Raw genomic sequence first — 14,255 nt, 5'->3', positions numbered from 1 at the left:
TGAGCAGAATTTTGGAATAGCTGACCTCTGCACATCCCTTCAAGCCAAAATTATTCAGTGATTCATAGAATCACAGAATGGTTTGGGTTAGGAGGGACCTTTATGATCACCTAGTTCCAGCCTCCTGCTATAGGCAGGGACACCTCCCTCTAGACCAATTTGCTCAAAACTCCATCCAGCCTGGCCTTCAATGCTTCCAGGGAGGGGACATCCACAGCCTCTCTGGGCAACCTGTTCCAGTGTTTCACCACCCTCACAGTAAAGAATTTCTTCCTGATATCTAGTTTATATCTATTATCTTCCAGTTTAAAGCTATTTCTCCTTGCCATGTCACTACCTGCTCTTATAAAAAGTGCCTCCCCACCTTTTCTATATGGCCCCTTCAGATACTGGAAGGCCATGCTATAAAGTCTCCTTGGAGCTTTCTCTTCTCCAGGCTGAAGAGTCCCAGTTCTCTCATCCTGTCCTCATAGAGGAGGTGTTTTAGCCCTCTGATTCTGTGTAGTTATCAAATCCCAGTGCTTTCTAAAAACAAATTTAAACAAGTGTAGTTCTATGAAGCGGAGGCGCGTTCCACATTACCAGTCAGTGATTTCATTTTTAGTTGCTCCTTAAACCATCCTTCCTCTTACAGTTACAATTTTTTTTAGTTTTCAGGCTAAGCATTGAAGTAAGATAGCTGTCTCTGATCAAAATTGCAATATATGCCTCTATTGCACAAGATAATACACAGTCTGAAAAATTAAAGCTTTGCACAGCGTTTGTGATTTGTATCTTCATTTTGTTTGATTTCTCATAAACGCTTTCTATACCAGAAGTGGTTACAATGCGTGGTAAACTGAATGCAAAAATATGAACAACTTTATCATTTGCACTGCCTTTTCAAAAACTCTGGATGTTAATTTTAAGTGGACTGAATAAGAGAAAGAAGTGAAGTCTGAGCAGATGGTTGTCATAAACAGCACTCCATACTTAGAAAATTAATGTTCAAGTGTATGCAAATTAGTATGTTATATAAGATTTCCTTATATAAATGCGAAAAGGAATCAATTTGAGGAAACATCACAGAAAAATACTTTCTTTTCATACAACTTAAAAGTATTTCAAAGAATTTTGACTTCATGGATAGACTTCTCACTGGTGACAAGTGACAGGATGAGGGGAAATAGCCTTAAGTTGTGCCAGCGTAAGTTTAGGTTGGATGTTAGGAAACACTTATTTACAGGAAGGGTAGTTAAGTACTGGAATAGGCTCCCCAGGGAGGTGGTTGAATCGCCATCCCTGGATGTGTTTAAGAGCCGTTGGGATGTGGTGCTCAGGGATATGATATAGCAGAGGGTTGTTAGAGTTAAGGTACTATGGTTAGGCTGTGGTTGGACTCGATGATCTTTGAGGTCTCTTCCAACCTGGGTAATTCTATGATTCTATGATTCTATGACTTTTAAAGAGCATAAACAGTAACTAGTGGATGCTCTGGTTTTAAGATGCATAAAGACTTACTATGTCCTATTTGTTCTGTACCTTTCTGTAGGTAGCAACAGCCTGCAGACAACAGACTTCACAAATATTATGTATGATTTTTTTCCCCTTTACCAACAAAACCGAATCATGCATTCTATACTTCACGGAGAATCCATTGTCTGAGACTGATATGTCTGTATTTCACTTTCTGTCCTGTCCATCAAAATGTCTCTCTGGCTAGAACTTAGCTCTGCTGCTTAGAAGGAGCAGCATAATGGTACACAGCTTGTAGTAAGGGAATGAAAAAGGACACATAAGGTTGATAAATTTAAACTTCTGTGAAAGAAACTGGCCAGCAGCCTAAAGATGTAAGCAGCATGAGGGTGGTGTGTGTTTTCTGCCTGAATTTGGAACTGGAAATGACTTCCTGTTGAGAGGTGGAGCTGGAGATGGCAACACACAGCTTGGGGCCACCAAGAGTAGCGCTGATGTGTTGGAAGCTAGTGAGCTAACCCTGTAGGGAAGCGGCAGAAACCTACAGTTTTCTATTGATAGTTTCATCTTGGCATGAACTGGACTTTTCAGCTCTGCTGGTCACGTTACAGATCACCCTATCAGTACACAGTCAGAATATGATATATTAATAAATATTGAAACATGCATACTAATCCAGTATGAATGTAAAATAAATGCATGAATGTGGCTGTACAATTGTATTCATTAGTGCAGCACTTAAATCTTTCTTCAGTGAGAGAAGTTTATACCAATATTTATAGCATTGTGACTGTTAAGGACACAGATATATTTTTTCTGAGATAGATTTACTTAATATAAATCTTGTACAAAGCTTCTAAACCACATGATGCCTTAGTTTACTGCATTCTGAAGCAGAATTTTTTCTGGTCCTTTGAGACCTGAATATTGTTTTTCCCAAGAGCCACTTGCAGCAATGGTGAAGAAATTGATAGTATAAATATACTGGCGATTTTGGGGGGAAATGTGGTAGCCCACCTTTCTATATTCCTTTAGAAGATTTCACTTTTTAAATTTTTTAAAGTTTTATTGCTATTACCTGATCTTTCTCTTTTTTCTACAAGTTTCTTCTTATACATACTAAAACTCATTCTAGGATTAGTATAGGATTTTTTAATATTGATGTTTTAAAATCACAGAATGGCAGAATTGTAGAGGTTGGAATAGACCTCTAGAAACCATAGAGTCCAACCCCCTACTACAGCGGGTTTCCTGCAAGAGGTCACACAGAAAAGTGTCCAGGTGGATTTTGAATATCTCCAGAGAAGGAGACTCCACCAACTCTCTAGGCAGCTTGTGCCAGTACTCTGTTCTAGTCACCCTCACAGTAAAGAACCTTTTCCTCATGTTTGTATGGAACTCTCTGTATTCCAGTTTTTGCCCGTTGCCCCTTGTTCTCTTGCTGGGCACCACAGAAAAGAGCCTGGCCCTTGTCCTCATTGCCAACCTGCCCTTTAAATGTAACTTCATCTCACATTTTTTCTTCATATGTGAAGTATTTTTTCAAACTAAAAAGTAGTTCTGCTTATCAGAAGTGATATTCCCTCCTATTGCACTCTTGTGTTACATCACATGTCTCTTTTTTTCTCTCATGTCAAAGCATTACTGAATACTTGAATAAAACATCCTGCCAACATCTAGTAAGTATCTCTAGGCATTTTAAAGTATGTTTGTAACTTCAGGAAAATACATACAGAGGAAATACAGAAATGAGATTCTGAGTACATTCAGCCTTTTCTTAATAATGAGTGTTATGCTGCCAAAGATCTGTTTTGATTCATAATATGGATTATTTTTTTTTTTCCATAAAGATCGACAACTGCTCCCCAAGTAAACCTTTTGAGATTAACAGTTTGCAACATTTACTTTTGGGAGAATAGACATCTCAGTGCCATACAGATTCAACGGTTATGTGATTTATAAAATGTGTGTTCTCACAATACTCAAAACAGGAATTCAGAAGTATAATTACTGACACTTAGCAATAGCAATATGGACATCTTGGGATCCTGTTTTTTGTCTTCTGTATATAATCTGCCTTCCAGGGAAAGGCTTGATCTGTTTGAAGTTCTGGCACGCTGGCTCATACTTGCCTCTTTGGACCGCTTTTTCACTCAGTTACCGTAGTCAACATTTTATGACCTTTTTAGGGTATGATATCACAGGTATTCATAAGAAATGGTATTTCAATCCTGCATGCATGAAGTTCACAGTTTTCTGGGCCAGTGAAAAACAGAAATTCTAAGCCTCTGTGTGTCACAAAACAAACACAGATAAAGGAAATCAAGCTAAACAGGGGATTCATTATTTTTATATGGGACTACATAAAATTCACAGTTGTGTTGTGAATTATGTACAATTGTCCTACGGTAAATTCTGATATGAAAGGAATAGTATAATGATCTCTTCTTTATACTAACTAATAAGAAATTGAATAGGTTCTAGTGGATAATAATCCAGGCTTGGTTTTTTTTAATGTATGTTTTAAAGATCTTTGCAGCAATGCGTGCCAAGTCTTTGAAGGTTTATATTATTTGAGGATGGAGAGTTAGGCCACTTTTGTGAAAACAAGCATCATTTACTATGTGCTGCTAAAAGCTCTCTGTGATTAGGGACTTAATTTTTAAAGTGGTCAAAGAAAGACATAAAATTAAAATAGGAGGTGAAGGGATGGCTAGTAGTAGCTGAGACACAGTATTTAAAGGGTGTGCTGCTTTGTTGGAAGAAGTAAAGACAGAGAGGGTGTTCAAGCAGGACATAGAGAAGCCTGCAGAATTGAAATCTACTTCACTTGCACTTATCTCCTCAGTGCTAAAAAGGGATTTTAAAAAGAACGCCAAAAAAACCTAATGAATATTCAACATTAGTTGAATAGGTAGAGAAATCACTTTGAAACCCAGATTTTCTTAGTTCAAGTTTCATCTGGAGAGAATTGCACACAAGGGAATGAACATCAAACGAAAGGTAATCCTTCATTTGCCTTTATCACCCTTGGTTATCTTCTTAACTGCAATTGCAACACCCCAGCTATTTCTGTTCACCTAAATATATTCCATCAAGCTTACATTTATCCATCTGTGTGCATCTCACACACTGTTTTATTCTGGTATTTCCATTCTATACTTGTAAACAGACATGTCTATAAATAGGCAAGTAGCTGGGAAAGCTTACTCTTGCATTCTACTACTGGAAAGGTAGGACAAGCAGTACTTCCCATGATGCCCATCCAAAGAAACATTCTTGGAAAATCCAACATGGGCACAAAGGCCTGCCCTCTACTTGAAGTGGCTGGCCTCTCACAGCAGTCAAGCCTGCTCCACAAATCTGCTTCTCTTCTTTTCTTTGAATCTACTGCAGTTCTTAAGCAGGCAGAATTTCCAAGAAATCGCATGCCCCTTGAAGCCTGAAAAAGAAAAGGAGCCTTCAAATGTGTTGTGATCTCTGGGGATCTAATTAATTTACTGATAACAGCAAGTGCTCTTACAGCCTGAGCTTGTTTCAAATGTGTCACGTCATTTTACTAGAGAAGTTTTCCTTGTTACACCTAATAACCTCTTCTAAATGAATGGTATGTTCTCATTTCTTATTTATTGAAAGCACCTTTTCTTTTATTGTTGTTTGGTTCAGTTTTATCACCGCCTGATATTCAAATGCTTTTATGTTTAACTAATGGTGTTAATGAATGATATGTATGCAACTTCCAAAAGCACATTTTCACAAGAAAACTGAACTTTGATTTGATTCTGAACAGCAAATCATCGCCTTCTTTCTTAGGACATCAGCTTTCTGACAACAATTGACAAAATTTAGTTTCTGTGTGTATACCCTACCATGTCATGAAAACATCTGGATATATCCTGTTGACTTTTCAGGCCTAAGTTGGGAGACACTAAGTGGTAACCATCTCCGGCAAGACATCCACTTGAAGAATTAAGTACCTGTTTCAAGCCTCTTGATTGAAAACCAATAGGGAGGGTCTTGAAGAAACTCTTCTTGTGCTCTGACTCTTTTTATCCCAGTATGAGTTCTATAGCAAGCTGTTACAGCAAAAACTGATGTACTCGTTCACTTCTTTCTGGTATGAAGCATCAAACACTTTTAAGTTATCCTTAGTACAAATGTATGTTAAGCGGCTGCTCTTTAAGTGATTAACTTTCTTCTTCTGAAAGCTGCACTGAGCAGCCACACATCAGGCAGAAGGTAACACTTGGTAGCTTTTCATTTTTCTGATGAGCAAAAAGAGGATCATGTTTGGCAAACACATACAAAAGCCAACAGCAGAGCAGCAGTTGGGCTTGAACTGTGGAATCTCCAGGTGATGGTGGCAAAACAGCCAGAATTAACAGTAGGTCAAAAAATTTGCCATTCTCTCAACCTGTGCTGGGATATGATGATCAGTTTGCTCAACAAGGCACAGCTTTGGTAAGTCTAAAGTAAGACTGATGTTTTGTAAAAAACAACTGGATGAACAGGCAAGCCCTTTTTTTGCAGAGCATCTTTTTAATTATTTTTGATGCACACTTTTCTGTGCGCTCACTTTTATCAGCTCAGCATCAGTAGTTTATGCTTGGACCACTGCTGGACTTCAGAGAATGGTTCCTGGAAGTTACTTAGGAATAACTGACTGAGAGTTAGGAGAACAATACTCTGGTATTTAAAAGTGCTTTAACATTTTTTGCAATCTTTTGATATAATAATTTAGGAAAAATTATTCTTAGTTAAAATTTAGTTAATTAATTAAGAACCTTCCTGATTCCCTTGTGGGATTGCTTGTGCAGCATAAATATACCTGTCAGCATGGCAGTTGCCTGAGAGACAGGACTCAAACCTCTCTGCTGCCCATCTTTGAGCCTTGTCACATGTGACCCCAAGTGTCACTGGCTCTGCTCTGGAGACTGGGAGTTCACTTGAGCCACAGTTGTCCTGTCATTGCATTTTCTGGCTACTTTCAGCATGAAAACTGTTTTAACATCAGGTTTTCCACACTAGAAGCATATAAGCAAGATATTGTTCCTCCGTTATTTATGACTGACATCCTCACAGGGCAGCTAGGATTGTGCCAGTCATCCAGAATAAGGCCAACCTTTAACATTTATGAAAATATACCAAGGAGTCAGAACAGCAGTGTCTAAGCCATTATATTTAATTTCACACACAAAGATTGAGTAATTTTCTATTATTACAAAAAAGTATTGTGTGATAGGCACTGTTTGATTGTTTGGGTTTTTTTCTTATAACTTCTGTTTTGGTACGTTGTAATTGCAGTGTGCATCTACTTGCTTACCAGAAGGCACATGCACAAAGCACACCTCAAAATTGAGGCTGAGAATGCATCTTGCTCTTACTTTTTTCCATAAAGAATAGAATGAAAATTTTATCTAAAAATCAGCTTAAAATATGAAAAACTAGAATCAAAGCTGTGATGCTGTCTCAGTGGGTGCAGAATAGTACTTTAATACATATTTTAAATGAGTAGAAATATGGTGGAAAATTCTGTTTGAAATACCTTTTTTGTTATGCAGGTTAATATCTTAACCTAAACCTCATCAATATAGGCTTTCCAATGCTTCCTGCTTTATAAAATTATGTTCCATTGCAAATAATTCCCCTGTAATTTAACTGTACTATCTAACATTTCATGGCCAGGATGAGCTCACATAGAATTATATTCTGTTTTTTATTTTAATTTCAGATGTCCTGGGTAAGGAGGCAGGAGGTTAAGGCATGTATTTTCTCTCACTGAGCAGCATTGCGCTTCTGTTTTTCTGGAGAAGGAAGGGTCACATGGTGCATTGCCATTTGGGAGACTGAAAAGCAAAGAAGGCCTCTGCAGCACAAGGTGTTAAAATCAAAAGCAGGAAGCCACTGCCTGAAGTAACAAAATAAGGGCCGAAATCAACAAGGTGTATAATTCACACCTCCTCATGTGCTGTGTTTAGTTGTCCTAGGCTTTGAGGTCTGCCTGACTTTAGGAGATGGGCCCATGGTGGCGGTCAGTTCCCCTTAGGCGGTTGGATTTTCTGTCCTTGCTACAGCATCAATCTACTGTCCTGCCCTGTGTAGCTCTCTGACTTCAGGAAGTAGCGTATTTTCTGTATTTCACAGAAGGCTCATTTGGGAATCTTATGCTACTTTCCTGAGCTGCTTTTAGGTTTCAGACAGTGGCAGTGAGCCTGTTCTCTCTCAGGAATTCAGCTGCCAACTTTGTTTTTTTTTTAATATACAGCATCAGAGCAGCAATTCATTCTCCCATGGTTTTACCTTCCTTAGCAAACACCAAGCATTTAAAAACATTTTTTTGTTTCATGTTTTCTACCAAAAGTGTATTTCAGCTTCACTGGGAAGTTCGGTCCCATAATCCAAGTTCATAAGATGGGAGCATGTGGAGATGTGGACCTCAGCTAGCCTGCTCACATGTGGCATATTAGCCAAAGGAAGAAGGGTAGCAGATGAGGCAGTACCATGGAGACTAACAGGCTGTGTAAGCTGGTATCAAATGTGCCAAACAATTTTTCATTATGCTCCTGCCTCCTTCCTTTTTCTTTTGTTCCGCTTTACAGCTCTCCTGGGCTGAAGCAGGAAGGCATGCAGTCAAACTACTCACCTCTGCCTGATGCCCAGCCCAGAGCCCCCCACATACACTTTCTTAATGTATTCTCCTGTCTCCCTCTCTGCCATCCTGCTGCATCCACAGAGGTCCTCTTCTCTTCATGCCATGATGCCCCAGCCAAAGCCTTACCTCATTCATCCCTCTGAAAGGCTTCAGACTTTTGTTTTTTGAATAATGAAGCACAATAATTTTTGAAGTATGTCATCTCCCTTCATTATCCAGCAGTATATGTAGTAGATTGCCTGCTTTTACATGCCAGACAGCTCGGTTGAAGCATCTATACAAGTGACTGAACTGCCAGGTGAAGGTTTGAGTTATCATTTGGCAAAGCAGCAGCTAACAGCCTCAGGCAGATAACTGTGTGCATGTGGGTGTCTGAAACTTTTGAACTCTTGAGCAGAAGCTAGCTACTTGCTAGCTGCAGCCACCATGGACTGCTGGTAAATTTGGGGTAATACAGGCTAAGTGGAAGTGTCATGTCCTGAGTTCTCCAATTAACAAAGAGACACAAGGCGAGGTCAGCAATTAGGAAGCTGATGAGGCATTTCATTCCTGCAGACAGTTATAATGGGAAACCAACAGCTTGGGCTCTGGAGAGAAAGGGGTCCTAAAAGGAAGTGCTCTTGGAAAAAAGAAAGAGGGCTTGAAGGAGGATGGGATGATCCTGGAAACAAGGGGCAGATCCTGGACAAGATGTGCCCATGCTGGGAGATGCCCTGGGACCTCTGCTGGATTTGCAAGCAGCTTGGCTAGCAATGGTTGCTAATAGCAAAAAGCATCAGGGAAAGAACTACCACCACCATCTGCCCAGCCTCCTCACAAAGGCAGGCAAGACCTACCCAGTGATACTCTGGCACTGCTATCTAGCCAAGGGAAGGAGTTCTGCCACTCTGCTCTGTGCTGCGCAGCCTCACCACAAGCGCCATGTAGGGAACCTGCTTTGGCAGGGGGGTTGGACTCAATGATCTCTAGAGGTCCCTTCCAACCCCTACAATTCTGTGATTCTGTGCAAGTCTGGGTGGTACAATATAGGAAGGACATAGAGCTCTTAGCATACAAAGGAGGGCTACAAAGATGGGGAAGGGTCTCTTGAGTGCAAGAGGTATGAGAAGCAGCTGAGGTCCCTGTGTCGGCTCAGCACAGAGCAGAGGAGCTGAGGGGAGGCCTCATGGCAGCTGCAGCCCCTCAAAGGGAGCCAAGGGGCAGCGCTGAGCTCTTGTTTTTTTGTTGTGGTTTTTTTTTTCTCTTTTCCTAAATCTAGAATTTTAAATGCTGAAAAGAAATTTTTGTACATTAGCTACATGGTTGGAGTTAAGTTTGGGAATGTTTATCAGTAATCTGAGAATAAGAAGACAGGAATTCACAACTACCCCCCAGAACACGCATTTAGCAGTCTGAAGTAAGTGTGCATTTAACACTGGTGTTAAGTCTGAACTAAACAAAGCTTGAAAATTTAAGCAGTTCCCAAGCAGTTTCAACACTAACTTGTAACACAAGAAAGGAAAAATGATTTTCCAAAGTCACCTTGCTTGTCACCGGGAATGATAAGAACTAACATTAATTGTGTTGCTGCAGACTTTGGATGATGAGTGTAGGCAGAAGTGGAGCTGTTTGGGCATAGAAACAGAGATGGAATTTGCCTGGAGGTATAAATAAATGTGACAAGGATGGGCACGCAGGTGCAGAGGAGATTCCTGATGGCTGAGGGAAGATATCAGTAAGCACATAGCCAGTGCCACACAAATGAGGACTAACTCTGTTAGTTTGGTTCAATAAATGTACACAACTGCTGAGCTGTGAGCCTTTTATTTGCATGTAGTAAATCCTAATAAACCTCTCATTAGGCTTATTGAGCTTAAAGTCATCTGGGAGCATGTAAACAAAATAGTACTTCCTTTCCCAGGTCTAAGGTTTATAACCATGCTGAGTTCCCATTTCTAGTAAGACAAAAAATAATGTAACATGTTAATGTCACTGATATTTAGGGGCTTCAAGAAAACTTTGAGGTAGCTCCCTAAGATGTGTAGAGCCTTGTTACTGGGGCAGTTCTTAACTGTCTGTAGGTAGAGATGCTCATTTGTCTGGAAATAATCTGAAGTTCACAGGTTTGAAGTATTACTGGGAACTGCAGTAGCTTTAAAGCCTAAAATAACAAAAGTAACAAAATACTCTCATGGAAAGAGAGAAGAGAAAAAGTGTGGAATTAGGTTCTGCTTCAAGATTTGTTACTGACTTGAGGCACACACACACACATTTACTTAATCATTTAATTGTGTTTGGAACAGCTGGAAAGAACATAAAAATCCTGACAAGTAGATAGCTTGTGTGTTTTTTTCCCACCTCATGTCTTACATGAATGAGCGCAGATTAAGCTAACAGCAGTCAGACAGACCACGTGTCCCCTGTGTGGAGGTTTCTGCTGAGAGGACAGTGTGTCCTCCTTAGAGGATGCAGAGCTCTCACCTCTATCTTGCTCTCACAGCACCTCCTCCATCCTGCAGCCACACTTTTTGCTTCTGTGGACCTTGCAGAGTGACATGGAAGATATTTTAAAAAATAAAAAATAGTGTATTGACTGAAATAGTGCCATTTACACACTCCAAATTTCAGAACTTTTTGGGGGGAGCAGCAGAACTGCCTAACTAAAAAAGAAGTAGTCATAGTTGTAGACAAGTCTTTGTTTCCCCTGTGTTTAGGTCAATAGCAGCCTGCTGCATTATAAGTCTTTTTCCTGACTTTTGCTTGTGATCTCTTCTTGCAAATGATATGGAAAATGCTGTGTCTAAAACAACTGAAGTGTTATTTGCATGTAGGGTGAAATAGTTAGATCATATAATCCTGATTTAAATACAATATAATAAATGCATTGTTAACTTTCAAAGGTATGAAGAAATGTCTTGTGGAAATAACACAGATGACCAAGTATAGTGATTGCATTCAGCCTCAAATACAAAAAAAAAAAAAAATAATTGAAAAACAAAACATACTTTTGTTCATGTCGGGAATCTTCCTAGCAATGTATTATCATTTTTTGATTGTTAATCAGTGAGACTGTTATCATAGTAAAACAAGAAACATCAACACTGAGGTATCAGCAAGTTCTTCTGCATCCTCATGCCACATGCTCTTCTCCTGGGTGAAAGAGGCTGGTATTAACATGTTAACTATTGTTTGCTCAAGACTCAACATTACTTTCTCTTTGGTTGCTGGATGTCAATTGTGTTGTTTCAATTTCCAGGTGTGTATGCAATATAGACTGCAGTGGATACAGTTTTAATCCCGTCTGTGCTTCTGATGGAAGTTCTTATAACAACCCCTGCTTTGTTAGAGAAGCTTCCTGTCTGAGACAAGAGCAGATCGACATCAGGCATCTTGGACATTGCTCAGGTAGGTTTAATTTTAATTCTCCAACAAATATAAATTCTGATATAAATAGGCTTGGTAAAACTTTTCCATTTTTAATGAGAACTGACTGATTCAGGTGTCAGTGAACTGTATTTCAGTTCTCCTCGCTATCAGTGAACTCACCACCTGTATTTTAGTTTTACCCACTTAGATGTATGTTTACACTGCATATATATGATATGGGATGCTCCTGTTAACTTGTCTTCCTTTGGCTGCTATTACCTGAAACAACAATGAGAGGTTATAGGAGACTGTAAGCAATAGCGTTACATGAGGGTACTGTTAAAAGTAGGAAAGAAAAGGGAATAATGGTATGTAAGAAATGCTCTCTGTTGCTAGTGGAGGCTGTAAATGTAGTTGCAAGGTGAGTAAAGTTGGGCCTCAATTGCACTGCTATTTATCCATTCTGTTTTCCAGTGCTGGAAAGGTGCACCAAAACCCTCAGATTACTGTTATGTATGCTGTTGATCATAGAATCATAGAATGGTTTGGGTTGGAAGGAACCTTTAAGATCACCTGGTTCCAACCCTTTGCTATTGGCAGGGATACCTCCCTGTAGACCAGTTTGCTCAGAGCCCCATCAAGCCTAGCCTTCAATGCTTCCAGGGAGGGAACATCCACAGTTCTGGGGTCTTGGTTTCAGTCATGTCAGAGTGAATTCCTTTTAGGACCTTCCTGTTGTAATAACAGCTTTCCGCCATCCCTTTGCTAGCATTAAAATCTGTAATTTGAATGGTTCCAGAAAGAACATATATCTCAACCAAAATAACCTAGGCCTATGCATTGGAAGAGATGTAAATTCAAAACCTACAACTTGAGGTGTGCCCTATGTTAGGCTAGAGTCTGGGATTATTGACTCTACATGCTCCTGCCATGGTTGGATGGAAGGAACAATGTGGGACTGTGTGCGCTTGTACTGTACTTTTTTCTTTGACTGTTATTCTCTATGATGTGTATACAGTGGCTTGGAATTAAGCGTTTCCTAATAGCTATCCATGCATGTATTTATCATCTAGAAGCAGATGACACAAATGCAGTTGGAAAGAAAGATGACGGCATGCAGTATCGGCCAGAGGTGAAAGGTATCGTGCTGGCTTTGTGTTGTTTGGTTATGGTTTCCCAAGATGAGAAAAGAAAGTGTGCTGGTCCTTTCTCGTCTGCTTGCAGCTTTGATTTCTGTAGCCAAGACAGACCCGTGAACAGCTTCTTTCTTGCAGCACTGTCATTGTAAGCCTGGCATGAAGTAGATATGCAGGATTTGTGAATTTTGCCTTGCTGTATTCTTTTAGGATGCTCAGCTGTTTACTACCCCTACTCAACAGTCACAGGATTAGATTCATGCCAAGTGCTGTGAAAATGCCTTTACTGCAAGATGCCAAGCTGTGAGATACCTGATGAAATGACACAACCCCCCCGCAGCCCCCTCTTTTCTAAAAACATCTGCAAAAAAATGCAGATCCTGTATTTTTTTGGTCGTTTTAATATCTTTTATGTAAGCCAAAACGCTAAGCCACATTGTTTGGAGATGTTTCGCCTATGTGAATTAATTCCTTAGTATAAACAAAAGAAGATAGAGTTTCACTTTCTGCTCAATTATTTTTTGTGTCAGCACCTCATTTTTTCTCAGAACAAATGCACTTCTGCATTTCATGGCTCTTGCTCCAAGTGTTACTGTCCAGGAAAAATACCTGGCTTTCTCAGGTTATTGCCAGAGAGCAGATCTGCGTAGGTACTAATCTTGCCCCTTCTTCTCACACAAACAATAGCAGTTTTACCTTCTCTGTTAGTGCTGACCTTTAGGTTTTTTTCTGTCATTATACTTGTTTTGCATTCCCATGGCCACCCACAATAAAAGCATTCAACCATGCCTTTAGACATTCCCTTTGTTCTTCTTGAAAACCCATTCATTGCCAAAACGCCTTGTACTTTTTTGCCCTTTTTCACAAATTCTTTTATTTTCACTCCTTTTAAGTACCATTTGGAAAGATGTAATGTCAATATTCACTTACACCGTGGAGGCATAAAAGGGATGAAGTGCAATATACATCTTATTATGTGATTGATAAAACACCACTTTTGGTTCCTATTTGGAAGAAGTTATAGTCTTTTATTCCTTGCACATAAATTGTCCTTGAAATCAAGTAAATGGGAAGAGCACTGCATATAATAATTATGATTAAATATACAGTTTGTGCAGTCTCATGTTCAGCAAATGAGGTGCATGAAAGGAATATGTTGTGCTAAAAAACAGTAATACTTTTTTTTTTATGTGGTAGTCAAGTTTTTTAGACAGCACAAGACTGAAATGAAGTATTATGAATGAATTTTTTCTCCAGGAGAAGAGAACAGGCAGCACTTCTATCTGTTTGTTTTTCCTTTTGAGTCCTGTGCATTACTCCTTTTAAACCCCCTCCTCTGAATATATAGTATCTCTCAGTCCTTAGAATCATGGCCAGGATGGTCTCTTCTTCCTGCAGCACCCAGAGTATCTACCTAAAGTTAAATCAATCAGAAAGTTTTTTACCTGATCACTTTTTCTATACCAGTTAAATCTCTTACTTGGAAGAAGTCTGGCTGGCCTCTCACATTAAGAATTGATTCCCATCAATGGATGGATAAATGTCCATTTTACTTTGCTCAGCCCACGTTGTGTCTCTAGCCTGGGCAGTTGTGGCTACCTGGCCACATTCCAGGGGACACATCTGTCACTGGGCCCCACTTTCTGCATTCATATATACATTAAGAA

The 14,255-nt window shown here is 39.6% G+C and overlaps 1 protein-coding gene across 3 annotated transcripts in view; it reads left to right on the top strand.

Annotated features, from left to right (window-relative positions):
• TMEFF1 (transmembrane protein with EGF like and two follistatin like domains 1) overlaps positions 1-14,255 on the top strand; it is a 115,616-nt gene that overhangs the window by 93,596 nt on the left and 7,765 nt on the right. For 2 of the 3 annotated variants that reach the window (XM_015855183.3, XM_085539830.1), the window contains exons 6-7: positions 11,343-11,491; positions 12,526-12,591. In XM_015855183.3, coding sequence (XP_015710669.1) covers positions 11,343-11,491; positions 12,526-12,591 — 215 coding nt within the window. The remainder of the gene's footprint in view (positions 1-11,342; positions 11,492-12,525; positions 12,592-14,255) is intronic. The other variant, XM_085539831.1, reaches the window with a different exon arrangement.

The sequence above is a fragment of the Coturnix japonica genome, chromosome 2 (assembly GCF_054131305.1).
Source record: "Coturnix japonica strain WE chromosome 2, WE-NBRP24, whole genome shotgun sequence".
NCBI classification, from domain to species: Eukaryota; Metazoa; Chordata; class Aves; order Galliformes; family Phasianidae; genus Coturnix; species Coturnix japonica.
Note: the sequence above shows the minus strand (reverse complement) of the source record. Positions and strands in the feature narration are given on the sequence as shown.